The sequence below is a fragment of the Scophthalmus maximus genome, chromosome 7 (genome assembly GCF_022379125.1).
Source record: "Scophthalmus maximus strain ysfricsl-2021 chromosome 7, ASM2237912v1, whole genome shotgun sequence".
NCBI classification, from domain to species: Eukaryota; Metazoa; Chordata; class Actinopteri; order Pleuronectiformes; family Scophthalmidae; genus Scophthalmus; species Scophthalmus maximus.
The window spans coordinates 1,469,994-1,493,059 of record NC_061521.1 but is presented as its reverse complement, the minus strand read 5'-3'; the positions used below and the strand labels follow the sequence as shown (position 1 = coordinate 1,493,059).

At 41.4% G+C, this 23,066-nt stretch overlaps 4 protein-coding genes across 8 annotated transcripts; 3 read left to right on the top strand and 1 right to left on the bottom strand.

The window, feature by feature from the left end:
• Window positions 1-882: 882 nt before the first annotated feature.
• On the bottom strand, window positions 883-7,310 carry tdg.2 (thymine DNA glycosylase, tandem duplicate 2). Of its 3 annotated transcripts, none has more exons than XM_035642538.2 (10): window positions 6,633-7,310; window positions 4,928-5,244; window positions 4,141-4,337; window positions 3,865-3,934; window positions 3,210-3,345; window positions 2,942-3,024; window positions 2,715-2,809; window positions 2,452-2,623; window positions 2,111-2,271; window positions 883-1,405 (listed from the first exon to the last, which is right to left on the bottom strand). In XM_035642538.2, the coding sequence occupies exons 1-9, from the start codon at window positions 6,641-6,643 to the stop codon at window positions 2,165-2,167; spliced, it is 1,188 nt and encodes a 395-aa protein (XP_035498431.1). In that variant the 5' UTR covers window positions 6,644-7,310; the 3' UTR covers window positions 883-1,405; window positions 2,111-2,164. The 3 variants fall into 3 exon arrangements, with proteins under 3 accessions (XP_035498431.1, XP_035498432.1, XP_035498430.1); XM_035642539.2 differs by having other exon boundaries at window positions 6,642-7,309; XM_035642537.2 differs by lacking the exon at window positions 6,633-7,310 and adding an exon at window positions 6,347-6,483.
• c7h12orf73 (chromosome 7 C12orf73 homolog) lies at window positions 6,483-9,099 on the top strand. 2 transcript variants are annotated; one of them, XM_035642541.2, is made up of 3 exons: window positions 6,483-6,610; window positions 7,992-8,118; window positions 8,819-9,099. In XM_035642541.2, exons 1-3 carry the CDS (start codon window positions 6,594-6,596, stop codon window positions 8,936-8,938), a joined length of 264 nt encoding a protein of 87 aa, XP_035498434.1. In that variant the 5' UTR covers window positions 6,483-6,593; the 3' UTR covers window positions 8,939-9,099. The 2 variants fall into 2 exon arrangements, with proteins under 2 accessions (XP_035498434.1, XP_035498436.1); XM_035642543.2 differs by lacking the exon at window positions 6,483-6,610 and adding an exon at window positions 7,409-7,565.
• Window positions 9,100-9,891: 792 nt separating this feature from the next.
• On the top strand, window positions 9,892-11,639 carry si:dkey-42p14.3 (EF-hand calcium-binding domain-containing protein 10). Its single transcript, XM_035642540.2, has 4 exons — window positions 9,892-10,054; window positions 10,461-10,625; window positions 10,959-11,049; window positions 11,145-11,639. Exons 1-4 carry the CDS (start codon window positions 9,952-9,954, stop codon window positions 11,188-11,190), a joined length of 405 nt encoding a protein of 134 aa, XP_035498433.1. The 5' UTR covers window positions 9,892-9,951; the 3' UTR covers window positions 11,191-11,639.
• Window positions 11,640-11,719: 80 nt separating this feature from the next.
• samm50 (SAMM50 sorting and assembly machinery component) lies at window positions 11,720-18,136 on the top strand. 2 transcript variants are annotated; one of them, XM_035642536.2, is made up of 15 exons: window positions 11,720-11,890; window positions 13,007-13,117; window positions 13,220-13,321; window positions 13,423-13,510; window positions 13,693-13,799; window positions 13,968-14,098; window positions 14,896-14,983; window positions 15,192-15,320; window positions 15,580-15,651; window positions 15,729-15,815; window positions 16,123-16,193; window positions 17,001-17,068; window positions 17,161-17,307; window positions 17,543-17,684; window positions 17,969-18,136. In XM_035642536.2, exons 1-15 carry the CDS (start codon window positions 11,870-11,872, stop codon window positions 18,012-18,014), a joined length of 1,410 nt encoding a protein of 469 aa, XP_035498429.1. In that variant the 5' UTR covers window positions 11,720-11,869; the 3' UTR covers window positions 18,015-18,136. The 2 variants fall into 2 exon arrangements, with proteins under 2 accessions (XP_035498429.1, XP_035498428.1); XM_035642535.2 differs by having other exon boundaries at window positions 17,152-17,307.
• The last annotated feature ends 4,930 nt before the right edge of the window (window positions 18,137-23,066 follow it).

Here is a 23,066-nt window from a genome sequence, read left to right as displayed (position 1 = left end):
GGAATAGTAGTAGTATTATAGAAGTAAATAGTCAATCATATATATATATATATATATATATATATATATATACACACTGATGGCTCTGGTTTCAAGCCTTCAATGTCTAACACTGTTTAAAAGTTCCAATGGGGCATTTTAATTGACCCACGTTTCGTCTTTCTTAACAGCAATGCACAATCAGTCAGAGCAACCTGATCGTAGACAATTTGTACATTTGTCATGTTGACAAATGTTTGTGGTGAAAAATATGACTACTGTATTGCTTATTATTTACAAATGTCTCTAAAGGGCTTATTAAGTGTTTCCACATAAGACTGTATAAGCACAGAGCAAGCGAGACTTCTACAATTAATGTGGTATCACATCTCATTAAATCTGAACAACATACTTAACTCTATAGCCTGGTTTCAAAAACAGTAAATCTTTCCTTCAACATGAGATTCAGTCTGTAGATATTGTTGTAATGAAATAGAATGATTTGTAAAATCATCAATAGAGTCTGTTCATATATTTATTATACCAAGAAAGCCATAACTTGTCTAAAAAGAACAATTACATCTTTGTTTTCTGTACGTCAAATGATTCATTGTGATATTCTAGAAAGAAAAAAAAGAACGGACAATTATTAAATGCCAGGTTAATTACCTGTAGATGATAATATAAATTCTCCTATTAGACGAAGGTTGGTTATATTAGTCAAAGGGAAACTAGATTTCTATGGGGGGTCATTCATTGCTTTTGTAAAGTGCATGGCCTGAGTGTGTGCTTTGGTTGAGATAACAATAATTTGGAGGTTGATTTCTTTACAAATGCACAAGGAAATGATTAATTAACATATTTTGTTAAAAAATCATGTGTTATTGGAATGTTGCTGTTGTATTTCCCCATGCAGCAGTGTACAGAACACGAGGCTACAGGGCAGAAAAAAACATTTTGATAAGACAGTGTTTCTTCTGTTGCAGATTCACGTGAACTTCTTTGGACCATAAGACAATAAACATGGCAGCTTTAGAAGAAATTTAATAACTCTGTAATAAGAGATTAGAAATTCGAGAGTACAATTACCTATTTATACAGCTGATAAATCATAAAATGTCATTCTTTCAAAATACAAAAATAAGTCACTGGACACACATACCTTAAAAATGCAATAAATAGTGATTTTAAAAAAACACCAAAAACATGCACAGTTTTCTTGGAATTTAGAAAATGTAACCGTTGCCGGCGCTTTCTTGTGCGTCACATTGCAGTGCCTCAGGAACAGTGTGACTCCTCTTCCGTTGTGGTGTCATCAGAGGGTTTTTTTCTTTCTTGTTCTTGTTCTTGTTCTTCTTCTCACTGATGCATCTTGTAACCAATACAGCAGGTATCTGATGAGCAAACATCTCCAGCTGAAGTATTTCTGTAAGATATGTTAAACATGAATTGCGCTGCTTCCCAAAGCCAATATCAAAAACAATGGTAATAGTTCAGCAAATCATTTCAATTCAACAAAACAGCCAAAAAGAATATAATTTTAAAGGATGTGGCAGTGTTGTGTGTATTATGTAATTAGCTGCAAACCATTTTTCAAAGAATGGCATGATTATAAGATACATTTACTGAAGTAAAATTCTGAGGTATTTGTACTCAAGTATCTTTGTTAAATGCTATTTTATTACATTTTGCTGTGCTGTGACAGCTGTACTTTCTTTGCTGATTAAGATTAAATAAACAAATCATGACTAAAATACAAGGCATCGTTGTCCAGTAAATTACCTGAATTTACTCAAAAGCAAATAAAATGAATAAAATCAGCAGTTTGTTAACATCCTCCCTAGAGACGTGCTAGCGACAAGCCAAAGTTTTAGGCCTCGTGATTAGTACGTCCGTCTCCCATACCCAAGGGATCGAGCCCCAACCAGTGCAGTCAAAAAAATTAACAACAAACAATCTTTGCCCAAAATCGCTGACTGACCCTTTAAGTTAAATATCTGAATATTTCTTGCAGCTATTGTAATCAGTTGCACTGGTTAGGAGCAATTTTGTTAGGTCATATTCAAGGCACCAGAATCACTTTTGTCCATATACTTTCAATTGGAACCATACAGTATATTAGCTGCTCTACCTGTGTGCTACGGTAGGCAGGCCTGTTTTTCCTCCTCTCCTCCTCTCCTCTCTTTTAGTTGGAGACGTTGCTGCTTTGCCTCGCGTCGCCACGCAGCCCACTACAGCTCTCATACTCCGGATCCACCTGCTCTTCTTTGATTGCAATCCTCTTAGCATCCTCTGCAGAACAAATGCATCAGACATATTTTAATTCAGGTATAAATATGTAGAAATGTCAAATATATATATATATGCATATGTTTCAGAAAATCTGAAAAGTAGGGATACCGGCCACAAAATAAATCCAACACTTTATGTTTCAGCCAAACAGTTAACAAGAGAATTGTACCAAGTGTTTACCTTTAGCTAGCTGAAGATTGAAGGAGTATTCAGTCTCCAGGACCTCGTGACTAGGTAGCAAGCCTTTCATCTGGTCTCTCAGATCCTTCAGCTTGATGTAGAAATGCACCTTATCCTGTGCTCGGGGAAACTGGGCACAGCGAGGGCTTGATGAGGGCATCAAGTAGCACACCTACAGTAGGTGAACGGAAATATGCGATGAGGATGGTTGTTTGAATTGCTGAGTATATTTGAAGAATAATTCAAGTACAGTTGCTTCATACCGTTTCCGTTTCTGGGATTTTGTAGGGCTGCAGACCAAACTCCAGATTCTTTGCCTTCACACCAAAGGTTTCTTTGCAAAAGATTTCATAAATACCTGCAAAAAAAAAGTATATATATATGACATATCTCTGTCAAACTGATCCAATGTTTTTATGACAACGTCATGTAAACCCTTCCAGCAGAAATGGACACAAGTCAAGTCGTTTCAGTTTTTCAGGAACTCTACCTTTGCCATTAAAAGCTGCTATTAACGGCTTATATTTCTTCAGCTTGTCAAGTAATTGTCGACCTCCTTCACGAATCTCCTTACTGTAACAAAAACACAAAGGTAGAAAATGCTTTTATAAGTTTTTTTCAAGGTACACACTGAATTTTACTGGGTGACATTCACCGAGAGGCTCCTCGCTGTTGATATTAGAATTCAGACTTGAGTTGCACCTAAACCATAGATTTTAATATATCATACATTACAATGACAGTTTTTTTTTCCTCACCTGGAGAGGTCCTTGCTGCCAGGTGTGGTCCTCTCCACCATGTTGGTGAAGCCGATGTTGTATTTCTCCGGCAGGCTCTCGTCGTGCATGTAGTTGAGCTGCTGGTCAGTTAGACCGGAGAGGAACAGACATTTCCCTGTGCAGAATAGAGGAATTGGAAATTGATTTGGCTATCGAGCAAATGTCTCATTCTGAGAAAAAGTCTGGAAAAAATATATAATTTGGCATTCACAAGTTTCCTATTGGCACTCAGAATGTTGATGCTGCCCTTTAAAAAGTTTGAACATTTTAAACTAAAACATTTTTGCACAGCATCATAAATACTGCGTATTGTGTTGTCTGCTTGTTCCAGTGATATATGAAGCCACTTCACTGATTCACACGGTGAAATATTCAAACCCAAGACACCATTTTTATGGCTGCACCGATATATATCGGATTGAACGTGACAAGGTTCAACTGCATTGCATCATTACGTTGAGTCTCTGGGAGCGCTGGGATCTCCGCTTGCATTTGAAATCACGAGTTTGAACAAAATCTGAACTCCGTCACCAGCTTTGGTAGTGATGGACCCACCACCGAGTCCAACAGGGTAGAAGCAGTTACAAGTGAATACTGGCATGTAGTCAGTGATGAAATTGAATTTTCAACATACAGAAATGGTTCCCTGGGTTTGGGTAATGGTGTCCTTTGTAGGCTGACAATAGTCCTGGGTTAATTCCAATCTGAGGAGAAACATGAAGGGGTTACCACGGCAACAGACCTCGAACTACAGTTTTATGTGACTGAAATGTTACACCAAAGACACATTGTGCGTAAAGCCATTTCAAATTCGGCAGTTTTCCTTGAATAATTGTCGCAAACAGCATCAACCAACTACATATTCAAATACACATGTAGATTCGTAGAAGGCCCCCGGTAAATAACTCACTATCAAAATGTCAAGATTGAAGGTAATAACGTCTGGCAGGGTTTTGGCCATAACCTCAGCCACTGACATGCCGTTGAAGCGGTTGAGGATCCTCTTCGCCTTCTTGGCAGCCTCGACCTCATCGTCCTCCTGCGCCTCGCCGTCCTCCGCCTGCTGTTTTGGAGGCCGGCCTCGCTTTTTCTTCACGGGCGTCACCGCTGGGACAGAGAGGGGAAAAGTGTTGAGGTACAAACCCTTTATGGCAGAAGCCAGTATGAGAATTTCTATTGACATTTAATTACTTTTTTTTCTTTTCTTTCCCTGCTGTAAAATTTGCACACCATTAAAGGGGCAGTCAGCGATTTTGGAGAAATCTTGTCACTCTCTTTGTTGTTGTTGATGATTTTAATGCAATGACCGCCCTTCGAACGCACAATCTCGGGTATTGGGGACTGAGGCGCTAACCCTGAGTCGTAGTGTCATCCGCTAGCACGTGTCTTAAGGTGTGGGGGAGTGATGTTTACAGACTGCACACACAGTGTTGTGTGGTACCATTGGCACCAACATTTTTTCGGCGCGCACACACAGAACTGACAGCGGGCGGACCATGACGAAATATTTTGCACAAACTGTATTGGATTAAAAATCGCTTACTGCCCCTTTAAGTTTAATAGTGTAGGCTACTGCAGCTGGCAGTGTTTATTTAATGTCAGCTAGTTTGCCAGCCCCAACCATAACTCTCACGAGTAAAGCAGCATGGGAGAGAAAACGTGTGTAAAATGACTTTGATCAATAACATCTTCAGTACCTTGCGGTGGCCCGGCAGGCTGAGGCTGCTGCTGGACTCTCGGCCCCTGCTGCTGTATTGCATGTTGATGCTGAGAGTGATGCTGGACTGCGACATGTTGCTGCTGCTCCCGGACGTTCTGCGGGTACGCCGGCTCCTGGTAGTGATTCGGGGCTGCGGGGTAGTTCTGGTGAAAAGGTTCCTGGTGTAGAGGTGGCTCCCGGTGGACAGACAGCTCAGTCATGACCGGCTCGTCTCTGAGACCTTCTGCGTGGTGGCCCATGTTTTGATACGTCATCACATGGTGCACCTCGGGATGCTGCTGGCTCGACTGGTACCTAGAGAAGAGGAGGGTGCATCAGAGGAGAGGATGAGGAGGAAGGTTAAAGAGAGACGGGATAGAGGGGAACCCGGACACAGCAAGAAAAGCCAAAATACGTCTGGTGTTTAATGCAGTGCATGAAGAAGAAGTGAGTGAGGAAAACATAGAGACATAACACTTACAAACATACATGCGCTGATGTAAACATGTTTGTTTTTTCTGCATTGCATTCATTGAACCTTTACGGAGGAGATTTGATCTGTTCTGGACTATTAGTTTTAAAAGCTCTTTTAAAACGCGACACTGATTCTTCACTCCAGTAAAATTTGTGCAGAATGGAATGAAGACGTGCAAACAATGGAGAGGACTTCATCATTTTCACTGTGACTGAGGTGAAGTCAACTCAGAGGTCAAACACCTGAAGAGTTTATCTAATGTCTGTATCCATACTACTGTCTGCTAATAGACTGAGTGTGTCCATAGGGCCTGTAGCAAGTGATGGCATAATGTTACGTCCCATTTAAATCTCGCAAACCAGGAACAGTTATGATAAATCAGCTTCTTCTTTCCTCCAATAATCCTTTACTCGGACTGTTACATGTCTAAGAAATAGTGAAAGACACACATGACAACTTATACGTTGCCTTTCAATTAGTAAATCCTCATATTTGATGAGTTTAAGGCAGTCGACTTTTGGCTTCTCTGCTCGAAAAGGAGCCTTAAACAAAATAAGTCAATATTAAAAAAAGAAGTACTTATCAATTGTCTTTCACTGACGAATTACTGTAGCTTTAATATTCATGGTGCAATATCACGTTGTGAAATAACCTGGGAATAACTATATTTATTGTTGCACACCCAGTGTACGTAAGACATCTGCCCTCCAATGAAGACCCTCCTTCTATTTACAAGGACATTCTTAGTACTGTGATCATTGTACTATCACTTGATACAAGCACCACATATACCGTGCGTGTGTGTGTGTGTGTGTGTGTGTGTGTGTGTGTGTGTGTGTGTGTGCGTGCGTGCGTGCGTGTGCGCGTGTCAGTATGATCTCGTCATCTCAACTCTCCATCCATGTCATGCATGAGACCTGGCGCCTTCACCACCCAACTCACCACTGCTGAAAATAATCCGTGGGCACCGTCAGGGACGTGAACTGGTTTTCCTCCATCTCAACGGTGGACTGGTCTGAATGAATGAACATGTATCGCACACATTGAGAGCACGAGCGGAGTGGAGCTCACGGCACGTCAACAGCACCCCGGCACAAAGAAGCCCGGCGAGGCGGAGGGCGCCACGACCGTCGGGGCGAACGACACCACGCGCTCCTACAGCTGTGCGGAGCCCGCGGGAGACCGACACATGGACGAGACACGAAGGCAAAGGATCGAACTAACGTACCTGTCATACATTTTGATCTTTGATGCTTTCAAACGGGCAGACGGGGGTTGGGAGTCCTCCCAAAACAAAGACCATTTAAACGCTCGATGTTTCCTCTCTCTGGGGTTGAGTGACCCCTACCGCCACCTGGCGGTGAGGAGGCGTAGCATCCGTCACGTCAATCAATTTAGCTGTTGCAGCCAACAATCTATGATTATTAGGTAAAACGGTGTTGGTTTCCTTTTAGTTTCAACATTATGAAATACAAATGGGAACAAAGGAACAAATGCCCAAGGTATTGTTTGCAGACTGCACAAGCTACCGCTGGCACTAGATGGCGGCAGAGATCGTATATATGAAAACACCGACACGGATGTACACCGTAGTAAAAGCGCAGCAGCCAAAGATGGTCTTTTTGTAAAGCAGACCACTCCACAGTAAAATACAACAACAACAACAACAACAACAACAACAACAGGATGCCTTCAAAATACACACACATATGGAGAAAATCTAATATTTGTAGTGAGGTTTACTTGTTTTTACTGCCAACCCTTTACCTGGTATACAAGCTATGCATGTGGCATATGCTATGCAGCAAGCGAATTTAGCTGTTCAATAACAATACATATATATTTTTAAAATATTAATATTATACGTAGCCTCAATGTTGCATAATATTTTCCCACTGAAGCTTAAAATAAAATGTGATTATAATCTACTCCAACCGATGAATTCACAAAAACCGGAGCCCACAAACGCACACACCGGAAACGGAAACCTAACGTTTGTGATATCCGTGGATAAACTCAGAGTGAGAGCTCTCGACTCTGTTATGACATCTCCGTGTTAGCTAAAACAGCATGACCTGCTTGACACTTCTGCTCAAGGCGAGGAGGTGAAAACCAGCACGACTTTGCCACGATTTGTTTAAATGTCGGTGAAATAAACAAGGTAATGTCTTTCCAGCGTCACTTCATGTCAGTTAATGTCTGTTGCTTTTTCACTATGGTCTGTTTTCCAAACCTGTATCCCTGGTGGCTGTTACATTAGGGCTAACACTTCGACAGCAGCCTCCCTGTCACGGTTATATCCAGTATATTCATCTATATTTGATTAACTGGGTTACAGTTATTTAATAAACTCATACTCATGGTAGCCGTTTATACAGGATCTCTGAGTTCAGTGTCCTGCTTTATGATGCATGGTCCTTATGAAGAGCAATGAGCCATTTAAAAAAAAAAAAACTATGTTAGCAAACTTTTTTGTTTGTTTACCAAGAAAGTAATTTTTTGACTTAGCAACCAATTGAAAAGGGAAACAGAGCAAGATCAGATGCTTCTCTCTGGCAGCTGCAGAAAGCTCTCTTCCTGTTTCCAGGTGGAGGAAGTGTGTGAAGATGCCAGCTGGTGTGTCTTGGTCTCGGTACCTGAGGATGTTGGGAGCCAGTGTACTGGCCATGTTTGCAGGAGCACAGGTCGTCCACCAGTACTACCTACCGGATTTGGTGAGAGACAAATAAACCTGACCCCCCACATTGTCCTGTCTGTCTTTCTGTAGATGATCTGTAGACTACATCAATAAACAAGTCTGTACCACATTTTTGAAAAGTTTGGACACAACGAAGAAATACTGCACTAGTGTTGTATATACAACTGTCACTGGGTACTGCTCCTGTTATTACAGGAAAGACAGTTTGTTCGTTGATATAGCAGAAGCATTCGTCATCTGTAGTGTTGCATCCTTGCGATCAGATATAAAAACCCAGCTGTCTAATGTAATTCGTCCACTTGAAATTCAATTTTGTATTTTCCTACATTCCTCATATTGCCATTTGACAGCCACCACACTTAAAAGAAGGAAAGGGTTCTGCTGTAATGTGTATACAGTTGAACCAGTCTGCTTTCATTCATCTGGCACTACAGGGGCCCCTTGGAAACAAGATGGTTCCTCTCAAAGGGCTTATCCCTCGAATAAAAATGTTCATATACTGTGTCAGAACAGGTTCCAAACACTTTTACTGTTGGTGTTTAACACCGCAAATGTTTGTTGTAGCTGATATGTTGATTTAACATCATATTATTAAAAGTTAACGAGTTATGTGTGGAAATTTTAAAAAAAGAATGATATATATATATATATCTGCGCCCAACCAAATGGTTCTCCTTTTTTCAGTATGTTTTAACAAGCACTTGCTGTTCTTCCAGAGTATACCAGAGGTCCCACCAAAGCCTGGGGAGCTGCAGACGGAACTGCTGGGCTACAAAGTCAGAGAAGAAGCCACTGCTGCGTTACAGCAGCTTAAAGCAGAACAAAAAGTGGACTGATGTTGGTACATTCATCCTCTGTGTGATGGACACACAATCAAGCAGACTTTTTTTCCAGTTTTTGCCAACAGCTAGAGGCTGAAACGCACCTGGGCGGAGAGTCATTTCTTGGACATCAGTAAATGGATATCTTCTGTGGAACATAAAAGAGTTGAATGAAATACTGCATCATTTGTGTTTTGTTGCCTGAGATGAAGAGCGATACCTTGGATGTGACAATTGTTTGTTGTCTCCATTTGTAACCAATACATCTTTTCATCCTTTTTGAATGTGTTTGCATTTGTAGAGTAATGACATATTCTTAAGAGTAAGACAACGCTTTATGACCACAGCAAATGTTCTACAGTCATGAAGTGGTCGATGCTTTAACCAAGCAGACAATATTTATTTTGAATAAGAAATATCATACTCAAGGTTTTGTTGTATTTTTAGGAAAATATTCTATACAGGAATATTCATAAACTTGTAAAATTACAATCTGGTAAAATCTTACGCCATTTGGCATTTATAAGAAATATTCAAACTAATAAATTGCTTGTGGCACACTATGTAGCTGCAGCTATAAGGACATTTCCATACACCATGCTGTCATATAGCAACTACTAAGCAACAGCAGTAAAAAAAAAAATCCTGGAATTATATTAAGTTTCGGAGTCTGGTCTTCCATTGTTTTTTCTATTGGTAGCTGGTGATGGAATGTCAATCTGTTTAAAGTTTGTCAAGCCTCCCCTTCACGACAGTTCCAGGCCTTTGACGGCTGCATCGATCTCGCACAGTGACGTCAGCCACGACAGGAGTCGCGACCACACCCGGAAATAACCTGAAGGAACTCGCACTATATATTTTTCAGCAAATAAACACAGAATCACAAACCGAATAATGTTTGATTGTGATCACACATGCCGCCACCCCCCCCCCCCCCCCCCCCCCCCCCGCGACCGTCTCCGAGGACTCGTCGTGCTCCGTAGCTGGTATCATAGCAACGCGATGAAACAAAAGCGAAGCGGTGAAACATGGCGACGCAGAGAGAACAGGACGCCGCGGATTATCTCAAGAGACACCAGATAATGGAGCTCATGGAGAACCTGACCGGCATGCTCTTCTTCTACAGACCCGGTCAGAGCTCACTGTTGGAGGAGGCGTCATCTTCACACATCGTGTTTCTATGGAAACTGTTTAAGATAGCATGTGTCTCAAAACTGTTGATTCGACTGCATTGGTTGAGTATGTGCCCAACGGACAGGCCACTGAGTGTTTACAACCTACAATTCAAAAACTTGAGGACATGTCCTCTTCTGTTGAGTGTCTGACAGTTTGAGGTTACTACTTACACCACCGGAACACACATAGTCATCTGGTGATGGTGGATATTATATTCAACACCTGCTTAATTATTGTAAATATATTTCCCCTAGTTGTTGCTCACATTAGGTTTGATTCCGTTGTGGCTGTTCTGAATGTTTCCTCAAAGCATTCCATAATTTGACTTTGATGACGTGTCGTGATTGATTGTGTCATTCAGAGAATCCCACGGAGTTTCTCATCGAGCAGCTGGAACAGCTGCAGGTTTCTCGACAGGGTGGCGAGAAAGGGCCCAATCTGTTCAACAGCTCCAACCTGGACGCAGTCTTCGGGATGATGGACCCCGCCAATCAAAAATACATCACCTTTGCTCAATACAAGCATGGTGAGCACAGGACTGGAACACTTTGTATATACTCTTGGGCCCACGTACCGACACTGCACACACTCTCAATATAATGAAATTCATTATTGTTATTCATATTGGCTACGTAATTCTTCGGACACCAAAGAGAATGATATAAATACGTTCATGCACTCATTTCTCACATATATTAAGTCTTTTTGTATTAGAGCCACATATTACTAGCACTGTTTCATATGTTGTAGCCTATCTATTCATTCATCATGTTGGTACTTTTTCAGTCACCCAGTTATCGCTTCATGACCTACAACAAGATGTAAGATTGATCACATTCAAGTGTTTATTTCCCCACAGCACTGACAACAATGGGCATAAAGGACATTAATGAATGTCCTGACGGTGCAAATGAAGACAGAATATCCCTTGAGACGTTCAAAGCAGAAGCGTAAGGGCAGCTTACATAATGAGACAATATTCACAAGCATTTTAAAATTCACTGCCGCATGAATTTCTTTTAAAATCTCATTTCGTTTTTTACAGGATGCAAGGACTGCAGCGATGCACAGCAACATATACACCAATGTGAATTTTGAATTACTCAGCTGATGTGTTCTCTATTTAGAGTTATAACGTTGAAACACATTTGGACGTGATAAGCACATTTTATTATTACTATTAAACTGTCTGAAACTGGCATAATATTTCAGGCAATTTCATTCTCATCCAAGTATTACAAGTCTACATCCTAGCTCAGTATCCTAGCTCAGTATCCCCTTTTTACTTAAATATTGACCAAACAATGTTTTCCATACCAAAAACATATGTTGGTTTAATCCTCAAAATGACACTGTTGACGATCTCTGGCTTCCCTCTTCACATCTCATGACTCTGGGCCTAGCAGTAAGAAAACATTAGCCATGACTAAGAATACAAAGAGGATAATGATTGCTCTGGTAAATATAACATAATGCTCCTACAATATAGTTATATATGAATAAGTAATAAAAGTTCAGTTTGTTTGACTGCCAAAGACAAGGCATGTGTTATCCTTTTTTCCTTTTAGTTTATAGGTGGTAGCGTTTCTTTTTGCAGCGTCGACGTGTTGAACGCGCACCGGCAGGGGGCGTGGCCAGGAAGTGACATGGCCGCCTCCTTTTGCGGAAGCCCTTCGCCTTCCGCCGGGGACTTGGAGGTTACAGTCGTGGTCTCTGTCCCCGCCGAGGTTTCTCCCACGTTTGCCGGGACAGCGTCCTGCGGAGCTCAGCATGGGCAACGTCCATGCCCGGGTAAGAGGCGGTGCAGTCAGAGAGTCAGCTGTGTGTGTGTGTGTGTGTGAGTGTGTGTGTGAGTGTGTGAGTGTGTGAGTGAAGGCCCATACTGTACTGTACTGTTCTGTACTGTTCTGTACGTGCAGCACCGAGGCTCAGGCGTCCAGCTCTGTGACAACAACTCAACGGGTTCCCTACTAAACCTGGCAACTGTTCTTTGGTTCGACTTCACACTGAAACAGTCTTTTGTATTCATGTCATGGAGTTTAATCTGTAATAGTAGTTGATCGTTGTTGACTTTTAGTCCCATTCTGTCTTAATCCAAGTCGCACAGTCCACTGAAGATAGTGGAGGACCACGTACAACCTTCCCCCAGCAGCGTTGTGGAGTTGAAGAATACATTTGCAGTAAATGGAAATGCCCAGAATTTGTACTCCAGTATAGTACTTGAGTAAATGTGGCTGCTTGTACAGGCTTGGAGCCAGACTTTGAGAAATACGGACCTCTGCAACGTATGAGATGTTATCTGGCATGAAAACATATAATAAAGAATATAGAGCTGAAGTCATAATTCCATACGTCACATGACTCCAAAAATACCCCCTAAGAAGTTAAACAATTTTTATAATCTCTAATTTTAGCCAATTATCAAGCAAACACCCTCTTTTGTGTTTTATAACAGGCTGTTAGAACAATACATTTAAAGATGTCATCTTGGACATATAATGATACAGCAATAAATATTCTTTTTAGATGAAGTGTTTTAGGACTTTGGTCTTAGCCAATTAATCATATATGACCCTATTTTCTGTCAATAGTTTCTCCTTGCATTATGATCTTGTGTAGAGCTGAAACTAATAATCAATTGATTGATAAGTCTCTTGACAGGAATGTGAAGACTTCGAAATGTGGTGGCCTTTTTTTCCTGATAAAGATGCTGTACTGACCAACTGATTAATAATCAGAGAAAATAATCAGCCGATTGATCTTTACTAAGATTACCCGTTAGTTGCAAACCTAATCTGCTGGTTGGTTTTAATTGTTGTGGAGACAACTTAATTCCTCGAAGCAGAATCAGATTCGATTGATAGAACAGTGTTCTGATTGAGATGAAAAGATGTTTTTGTTTTGCAGAGCCTGGACCCTCTGCCCATGCGAGGGCCCGAGCTTGGTGTTCAAGCAGATGACATCGAGGCTCCAGATATTGAACCGGAGCCAAAACAAGAATTTCTCGAAAACAAGGACGTAAGATTTGTTCTGTTCCAGACAGCAATTACACAAGTCTTTGACTAGGACATGTCTCCACACTGTGCTCAATTTCCCCTTAATGTCTCTCTTGTTGTTCAGGTTGTGGTTCAACAAGTGCACATAGATGGACTCGGAAGAACCAAGGATGACCTGTTAACTTATGAAATTGCAGGAGTTTTCCGGGCAAAAAACCTAATCGATGTAGGTGCACGTGTGTACGGCAGTGCTTATTAATGCTTGTTCAGTTTGTACTTGTGAATAGCAGTTACTGGCGTAAACGCATGGTTCAATTTGTGGCGCAGGTGATGCGGAAGTCTCACGAAGCTCGACAGAAGCTTCTGCGTCTTGGTATCTTCAGAAAAGTGGAAGTTGTTATTGACACCTCACGAGGTACTGTCTCATGGTTACATACAGGCACCTTCCAAATAAATGTACAAATTGTAATTATTACATTTTTTTGTGTGGGACCATGAAATAGGGGAAGTCTGCTACATGTATCACCACATGAGATTTCCGTCTGATTCTTTTTAACAAATCATTTTTCTATCCTCTATGCTCTCTCTTCTCTTTAGGAGAAGATGCTCTTCCTAATGGCCTCGACGTGACCTTTGAGGTCACTGAGCTGAGACGAATGACAGGCAGCTACAACACCATGGTCGGAAACAACGAAGGAAGCATGGTGAGCGCTACCATGGTTCATGTCACCATCCACTTTCTGAAAGGCCATGCACTGTTTTGGATCCAATCACGGTGTTGGAATGGCATCAGTATAACAGTTTGTTTCTGTTAAGATATTATTTGTCAAGGTATTATAACTTGACACATATCTCACCTGCTTTAATTACAGGTACTGGGCCTGAAGTTGCCTAATGTATTAGGTCGTGCAGAGAAACTGACCTTCCAGTTCTCATATGGCACCAAAGAGACGTCCTATGGCCTGTCCTTCTTCAAACCCCAACCAGGACACTTTGAACGCAAGTGAGATATGAGCGGCCTCATAAGATAAATTTGTTTATATGTCTGAACACTTTGAAACATGATGTGTTTGTGTATTATCTCGGGTTATTCTTTTGCCATATTTGCTTCTTTAACACAGTGCCTGAGGTTGAACGTTAGGCTGATGAGGTGTCTCCTGGGGTACAGTCGAATTGTCAAATTTTCTTAGGAAGTTTCCTAAATCTTGAAGTGACTTGGAAGTATTTGACTGGCGGCCATGATGAGAGCTGTTCGGATCCTCTAAATGCATAGGAAGGAGAAATAGACACCCCACAATTCTTTGCGGCAACGATATTTAACGTAACGCGCCGTGCACAGACGTAAACGATTCAATCCGAAGTAGTAGTAGTAGAAGAAGTAGAAGATAATGAAAATGACCCAGAAGAGACGCACATCATCATGTAAGTTACTGTTACATATGAATCATTTACATTTGATGTCACATGGTGGTAAAACACTGAAGCTTCTGATGGAGCTGCGTTTCACCACGGCAGACTTACGTCAATAACATCCAGTGTCACATAATGACGTAGTATAGTGAAAGTTGAGTCGGATTCTCTGAGCAGCGCTGTCAGCCATTCCTAAGTTCCTATGAATCCTCCTTTACACGTTTTCCACTGAGGTCAAGGAATAGTAGATAGGAAGGACAATTCGACCGGACCCCTGCTTTAAGATTTGGCTCCATCAGTGAGTAGGCTCAGTAAATGCCTGAGCAGTAAGTACAGATAGATATTGCAGTGTATTGAATTTCTTTCTATATATACTTTTTTCATTTTCAGCATCTCATTCAACATGTACAAAGTAACAGGTCAGTTTCCATGGAGTTCACTGAGGGAGACAGATCGAGGAATCTCCACTGAACTGAGCGTAAATATACTTGTTTCTATCCGTGTCCTTTTTTTTTTTTCTTTTTCTTTTTACATTTTGACAATTAAAAACAAGACGCTTTTTTATTAATTGAGCCATTATTCTTTCTTTGTTGTTGACTATAGCTGCTATGTTGCAAAACACTGCTCACTTACTACATGAGATCTGTACAAACAAAGAAACTATAAATGGGTTTCTTTTTACCAAGTTCCCTGTGTGGAAGACCAACCAAACACTAAAGTGGGAGGGAGTGTGGAGAGAGCTGGGCTGTCTGGCTCGTACAGCCTCGTTTGCCATCCGGGAGGAGAGTGGCCATTCCCTCAAGTCCTCACTTTCGGTACTTGTCACCTGTTTTACATTGCTTTCTTTTTTTGTAGGATTCGAGAGAATATCATGGAGTCCAGAAAAATCACACCATGTTTTCAGCACTTACTTTAAAAAAAAAAATCTGTGTAATAAATCACAAAAACATCGTGTTGGGTATTGTGAATGGTGGATTTGAATCATGTTTAACATTGGCAAACAACTGAATATCTCGTGAGACACTAACCCTAATAGATATTTAATTATTGCTTATGTGCCATTTTGTCTTTCAGCATGCTATGGTCATTGACAGCAGGAATTCCTCCATCCTTCCAAGGAAAGGTGGCCTGTTTAAGATCCATCAGGTTAGTTGTTCACTGTCATGTCAGAGCTTATTTAAGTGACACATGAAAACAATTTGACTGATGTTGTGGTTGTGCAGGAACTTGCTGGTTACACTGGCGGAGACGCTAGTTTCCTGAAGGAGGACTTTGAAATCCAACTCAACAAAACACTCTTTTGGGACTCTGTGAGCTTCTACAATTTACACTTCTGCAAATTATCTCATCGAAAGACACTTAACACAATTTGGCTGCGTCCGAGTACAAGTATAGATTAAGGGACATAAACATGAGTGCAAAAACAAATTTTTAGGTAAAAAAAAATCCAGTAATAGACCAGGGCTTTTGTGAAAATGTCAAATTAAATAAGTATCCAATGGGGTAATGTCTAAAAATGTTCTTGTAGATCCTTAGTCAGGCAAATATTTGTAATGCTTAAAAAAAAGCAACAATTTGATGTGCTCGGGTACTAATCCCTGTGACTTTCTCCACCAGGTCCTTTCTGCCTCATTGTGGGGCGGTTTGCTTCTGCCCATTGGTGATGCACCAACAAGCATAGCAGACAGGTACACAGATACAGTGCACCAGCCTATTGCCATTATCAGCTAGACTATATGTTTTGATACGGTGAGACTGTGGCAACCCCCCACAGACGAAATGAAGACAACGTGAGCCAAATTTTTAAGCTTAAGGTTTGTCTTTGTTCTTTGGCCAATTGGAATCATTTAAAAAAAAAGTGATTATGTTCATTTTTTATTTGTGATGGAAAACATGGATTTCATGATGTCCTCAAAGTGTAAGACACTTAGTCACACTGAGTCTAAAAATATGTACAGTATATAACAGTATATAACGTGTTTTTGACTAATGATGAGTCATAGAAAGAGGGATTTCTTGTGCAAATTGGAGCAAACACACTGGGTACCTACAGTGTGTTTGCACAAGAAATCCCTTATCCCCTATTATTTGGTAGGTACCTCAAAAACCTCTGAACTAGACCCACTGATGCTCTGAGTAAATTCTTGAGATGAGGGAGGAGATTTGTCTTGATGAGGAAAATTTTACACTTGAAACAGATGAATCGCAGTTCAAATATTTTCATGAAAACATATAGTCTCTGCATGCTACGAGGAGGATCGATACTTGAACGGAGTTTATATAGCACATCATATAATAGTGCAAATTTAGATTGTAACATGTTCTGTTTGAATAGTTTCTTTTAAGGACATTCAGCACCTGGGATCGTGCTATACATAGTCACTGTAAAATCTTAGCACCCACTGTCGTCATAAAATGGAATTGAAAAACGTATGGAACTCCTTTTAGTATTTACATAAAGCTCATAACTGTATTATGTTTTTTGTGTGTCTTAGGTTCTATCTAGGTGGCCCCACCAGCATCAGGGGATTCAGTATGTACAGTATGGGCCCCCAGAGTGAAGGTGAGATACTGACTTGGCTAAGTTGCCTGGTAACCAGACTGAAGATTGGAGGTTAATTTAAAGCTTGTGTGCTGGTATTACTGGTGTGACAGGTGACTACCTGGGAGGAGAGGCCTACTGGGCTGGAGGCCTCCACCTCTACACCCCTCTACCCTTCAGACCAGGCAGGGGGGGCTTTGGTGACCTCTTCAGAACACACTTCTTCCTCAATGCCGGAAATCTTTGTAACCTCAACTACGGTGAGCAATTTGAGGTGGAATGAACTCCAACGTATTGACAGTTAATGGTTCATGTTTAATTGAACAGATCTTGAGATTAATTACGTCATTTCATGCGGTAGAATTGAGACAATATGTTTTTTGTCTTATCCAGTTCAACTCAATTTGTTTGGGCAAAGCAGAGCTCAACTTTCTGATGCACATTTTCGCTGAGGTCTTCTGTCTGTCCTCAGTTATATGTTTTGTTTTTCCTCAGGTGAGGGGCCACAAGCACATTTGAAGAAACTGGCAGAATGCATCCGTTGGTCATACGGACTTGGCATTGTGCTGCGTTTGGGGAACATTGCCAGGCTGGAGCTGAATTACTGCATTCCCATGGGAGTCCAGAGTGGAGACAGGTAGGGCTGGTTAGGTTGGCAATCTTTAGCTAAGATGATTGAATTTCACATATTTCATTTACTTTAAAGAGATTGAAAGTATACTTAATGCCCTATAGCGATCTGCAAGTCTTGTGAATCAAACCATTGCCTTTTCTGTATAAACATGTAGTCATAAAGTATGATAACATCCCATGCACGTGACAAGAGCATGCTGTCAAGAAGCGTGGCCTATGTCTTGTCTCCTTGACATGTACTGGAAATAATCAGAAAATAATTTTACAGCTTTTCTCCTCACCCTGCAGGATATGTGACGGGGTCCAGTTTGGAGCAGGAATCAGATTCCTGTGAAAACACATTTATTGGATCTGGAGCTTCGTGGTGCGTCACTATTAGTGTCATGACAGAAGGGAAATTTGCTTGTACAGAATTGTTGTTGCAACTCATTGGCTCAATAAAAGTGTTTGCACTGACTTATCATTTCCTGTCAGCGGACAAATATGGTACTGATAGTCAGATTTTACTCACTTCACATTGCTGGGTAGAACTTAGAACATGTCAAGTGAAGGTGAAGACTGCCTCCAATGAACCTGACTTTGCAAAGGGTTGGACAAATGGTTATCAATGATATACATTCCGAAATAAATTAACTCTGTACCTCCCAAGTTTACGGAATGTTCTTACTGAATAAATTCTTAGCCATCATGCAACACTGTCAAGGAGGTGTCTTTATCAGTCCAAATCCAAAGTAAGAACTATGCTCAGCGAAAAGGAGAACCAGGACCCATGCATCAGATAATCAGGTCCCATTCGAGCCCTAAACATCATGGAGTCAGTCTGCGATTACATGAAGAGACCGAAATCCACAGAAAAGCAATCGGCTCTGTCCATACCTGATTTGGAAAAGATTAGGAACATTTTTGTTGGCTGGATGACACAAAATCTCAAAAATATTTAACAAAGTCAAAGCCAATTTAACAAAAAAATTTGAACTGAACACACTTGGAGCGCTGTCTCTTTGAATTTGCTGTTGCTTTAGCTTGAAAAAGTAAAGAATTGTGCATGAAAAGTTAGGACTAAAGGATACAAAAAACATGGAGAAAACAAAAATAAACATTCAAGAATGGCGCAGAGCCAAAAGTCTGAAAAAGGCCAAAAGTAAAGGACATGTGCTCCCAGCAGACCTCTGCTTTTATGTCAGGAAGTCACATCTATCAATGGCTGCTTAAAATCAGTGAGAAGTGTTTTTGGATGTAAAAGAGCAACAGATTTATACGGCAGAGGTTTCTGGTCAAATAAGGTTGTGGGTACGTAATTTCTTTTCAGCATGATCCATTAAACATTATTAAAATATAATGAATTATTCCATAGCATCAATGTCAGTGAGTATTTTGCTTTAATATGTCATGGTTCTGCCGCCATGAACTATGTAGATTCTGGAAAAGTCTTTTTGTTTGTCTTCATGGTCTATTCTTGATGCTTTAATTACCTCTTGTGGATTTTTGCATTCCTTGTATATCTCTAACAGAGATATACTGTTTCTGGAGTTAGTTGTTTCCTGTTTTATTTTGAAGTCAGGTTCCTCGTGTGTCTGCACTTCCGGTTTCCCTGTCTGTTGCCTGTTCTCTTTACTTTTCCTGTCTCTGTGACTGTCTGCACCTGTTCCTAATGTGTCTCACCTGTTTCCCAATATCTGTGCCTTCTTCTGTCTATTTAGTCTCTGCGCTTCCCTTTGTCTTTGTCAGTTCGTCTGTGATTCCTGCCCTGCGATTTCTGCCCTTTGATTTCCCCCAGTCTGTTCCTGTTTGTGATGTCTCCTGTGCCTTGGTCGGTTTGCTTTTTCATCTCCAGCGTTTTTTGTTAGTTCAACCTTAACGACTCTTATGTCTCTTTTTGTTTCCATGAATTAAAAATATTTTTTCCTTGCACCTTGCATTTGGGTCCTGCTCCTTCTCAAACCTTAACAGTACCAACTGAGGAGAATGGACCCAGCAGGTGCTGTATTTGACTTGGAATGTTATGAATTGATTTGTACTTTGATTTATATCCATTGAAAATTTGAAAGAGACACTGGGGTGTAATACCACGAGGCTGCTCAGCACATGGCACGCAGGGAAGTTTCCCTGAGGCCCTGGCTGAAGAGTTCATTGCCTGACTGGCTGATGGACTTTTTGAACCCCCCCCGGAGTCCCAGCCACTCTCCCATTGTGCCATCCAGCCAGCCTCTCGGTCGGCTAGCATCGGGCCTGCTAGTCTCCAGCTGGTCTCCATATCGTCTAGCATCGTGCCTGTTAGACTCCAACCGGCCTCCACGTCGGCTAGCATTGGGCCTGCTAGTTTGGAACTGGCCTCCACGTCGGCTAGACTCGGGCCTACTAGCCTCCAATCAGCTTCCACGTTGGTGGTCTGGCCGACCCCTGCACCTCGTCTGAAGTTGGAGGCCCGGCCGACTCTGCTCCTCATCCCCAGTAGGTACGCCAACACATCCTCTGTTGAGGGTCTGGCCGACCCCTGCTGCTTGCCTCAAGTCGGTGGGAAAACAGACACATCCCTCGTCTATGGTCTGGCAGACCCCTGCTCCTCGTCTGAAGTTGGCTGCCCGGCCTACCTCTGCTACACGTCTCCAGTCGGTGGGCCGATTGACGCATCCTCCGTCGGTTGTCCAGCCAACCCCTTTCAAGGTTTGCATTTTCAATAGCTTACTCATTCATGCATTAATTGACATCAAACCACCTCTCACAGCTTTCACACCTGTTAGTTTGTGAAAAAAGCCAAAGGAAATCCCATACCATTCATATCAGTGAGCATTTTGCATTAATATGCATATTTGAAGGTTTGCTTTTTCAATAGCTCAGTCATTTATGAATGTATTGCCATCAAACCACCTCTTATATGTTGGTGACATTCTCTCACAGCTTGCAGAGCTGTCAGTTTGTGAAAAAACACCTGAGAAAATTTCCTAGCATCCATATCAATGATATTTTGCTTTAAAATAGTTAAAGTTCATTTTCGAACTTATTGACATCACACCACATCTTAAATGTCTGTTACATGCTGTCACATCTTTCACAGGAGTGAGTTTGTGAAAAGAGCCAAAAAAATTCCAAAGCATCCATATCAGTGAGGGATTTGCCTGAATATGCATATTTCAAGGTTTACATTTTCAATAGTTCACTCATTTATGAACTCATTGAGGTCAAAACATCTCTTATGTGTGTGTTACATCCTGTCATGTACAGTTGGCAGCGACCACCTTGCCTCTCAGCGTCAGCCCCCTCATCTTCCACAGACCCAGTGTGCTGTTGATCTTACCGAGCAGCTCCTTCCATGTTTTCTCTCTTGCAGCCCCCTGGTCCTGACCCAGGTGCACTCCCAGGACCTTGACACTTTCTCTTGTCTCCCTGAAGTGCCACCTGCCCGGCGACCGCACCACCCTGCCACAGTACATGATTTCTGATTTGTTAATGTTGATTTTAATGCTCCTGATGCTCTACTGTAATCTACACAATTGACAAAGGCTAGTTTGAAAACAATTTCAAAAACAACACACAAACATTATCCAGACATCAGACGAAGGAAACGTGATCTTTAATTTCTAGTGAGGAATATCTTGTACAGTGTGAATTCAAAGTGAGTGTTCATTGTTCTTTTTTTTTTCTTTTCATTTATATATAACTTATTTGTCTTTTCTTTACTTTTGTGTCAAAGTGAATGTTTGTATATTTATTTTAATTTATCAATGCACTTATTGATGTTCTTTTTCTGTTACGTCAGCATTTTTTTTGTTTTTGTACAGGGGGATGGGGTATTGGTCACCCAGGGTTTTGTCTAAAAATATGTAAATAAGAAGGTATGTTTGAATTTAAAAATTAAAAAAATACGTCCGGTCTCATCTGATCTCGGAAGCCAGGCAGGGTCGTGCCCAGTTAGTTCTTGGATGGGAGACCGCCTGGGAATTCCAGGTGCCGTAAGCTTTATCCCCATCTATAACCAGCAGACGGTGCTGCTGCCTATCGTGATGGAAGAAAGGACTTGGAATAACAGGGGACTACCTCACTATTTTGTTTTGGATTGTATAGCCTGTACCTCACGCTCTCTTCTGTCAATACATTTGAACCTATTTTTTCCCCTAAGGGTCCTTTCAATTTATTCCATTCCTTTTTAGTTTTGGCCTTTGTTTCGCCCGATCTTGTTAGGAGAGAGACAGTGAGCAGGTGTCTTGGGAGTGTGCAGGGAGCAAACAAAGAGACAGCCATTGAAACATTGGGTGCTTTTTCCCCACATTGCCAGTGGTTTCTTGTTGAAGTTTCCTGGCCCGTCTCCCCTTGCAGTGCTACACTGCTTGGGGGAAAATTGTAAATATCTTTGTTTTTGGACGGAACACGGCTGATGAACAAGAGAGGAAGAGGTTAAATATGAAAAAGATTTAACATTGTGGATTGAAATTGTCGGTGGAGAAAAGGTGACAGTGATGGAGCTATTAAAAGAAATGGCCTGGGTTTCCTCTGTTTGCTGTGGGGTTGACCTTATTTTTGTCAGCTATGGTCTTAGGGCTTAAATGCAGACACGGAAAGAGAGAGTGAGGGAGTCGGAGGGAAAACCTTTTTTCCCCCCTGTTTTTCCTCTGAGTCAAAGTCTTATTTAAGTTAGATTTGTTGGCTACAACGAACACAGGAACGGCTTTAAGGACAATGGCAATGGAACAGGGACTGAACAAACAGATTGAAAATGGAAATGCAGAAATTAACAAAAAACTAAATTATGAGAAGAAACTGACAGTACAAATTGAGCTTGGTGGCGAAAGAGTTGGTCACAGCGATGGAGTTAATGGAATGTGTAATAGTTTTGCAGAGGACTGGTTGCATGTTGAGTGATTGGAGAAAAATATATGATCTGACGATGACAAGCGACTCTCTTCTTAACTTTGTCGAGTTCTTTGTGACTTGTTTTGAAAAGCACTGATACAAATAAAGGTATTATCATTATTAATAACAATATTATGTATATAAGTCAACTGTTCTGGATGTTGTCGGACAGGAGGCAGCATGTGAAGCTGGGGAAACATGTCTCTGACTCCCGGCTCCCCCAAGGCTGTGTTCCTTCTGCCCTTTCTGCTCGACCTCCCCTCCCTCATTACCCTGTGTGACCTCCGTGTGATGCCCCTGTGGTGACATTGTGGAGGCGTGTCTCTGACCTGTCCCCGCCCATTTGCAGGTCCCTAATTAGAAGTATCTCAGCACACCTGGCACCAGGGGCGTATCTAGCCCGTTTTTAGGGGTGCTCAAGCGCCTCTAAAATGAGTCAAAGCACCCCCTTTTTTTAGTTATTTTTACGCAAGTTCGTGTTTGACGAGCTTAAACATGGTCAAAATAATACACAATATGGTTTAAACTTAATATTTGA

Bases quoted from the DNA above. Each gene is read 5' to 3' on its own strand.
- tdg.2 (XM_035642537.2), bottom strand. From the start codon at position 6,435: ATGTTCATTCATTCAGACCAGTCCACCGTTGAGATGGAGGAAAACCAG. The intron at 5,245-6,346 runs GTGAGTTGGGTG...CCTCTTCTCTAG, and splicing joins ACGGATTATTTTCAGCAGTG to GTACCAGTCGAGCCAGCAGC. The intron at 2,810-2,941 runs GTAGAGTTCCTG...TTTTTTTTGCAG, and splicing joins AGCAGCTTTTAATGGCAAAG to GTATTTATGAAATCTTTTGC.
- c7h12orf73 (XM_035642541.2), top strand. The intron at 8,119-8,818 runs GTGAGAGACAAA...CTGTTCTTCCAG, and splicing joins AGTACTACCTACCGGATTTG to AGTATACCAGAGGTCCCACC.
- si:dkey-42p14.3 (XM_035642540.2), top strand. From the start codon at position 9,952: ATGGCGACGCAGAGAGAACAGGACGCCGCGGATTATCTCAAGAGACAC. The intron at 10,626-10,958 runs GTGAGCACAGGA...ATTTCCCCACAG, and splicing joins CTTTGCTCAATACAAGCATG to CACTGACAACAATGGGCATA. The intron at 11,050-11,144 runs GTAAGGGCAGCT...CGTTTTTTACAG, and splicing joins GAGACGTTCAAAGCAGAAGC to GATGCAAGGACTGCAGCGAT.
- samm50 (XM_035642535.2), top strand. From the start codon at position 11,870: ATGGGCAACGTCCATGCCCGG. The intron at 13,118-13,219 runs GTAAGATTTGTT...CTTGTTGTTCAG, and splicing joins AATTTCTCGAAAACAAGGAC to GTTGTGGTTCAACAAGTGCA. The intron at 15,816-16,122 runs GTGAGCTTCTAC...TTTCTCCACCAG, and splicing joins AAACACTCTTTTGGGACTCT to GTCCTTTCTGCCTCATTGTG.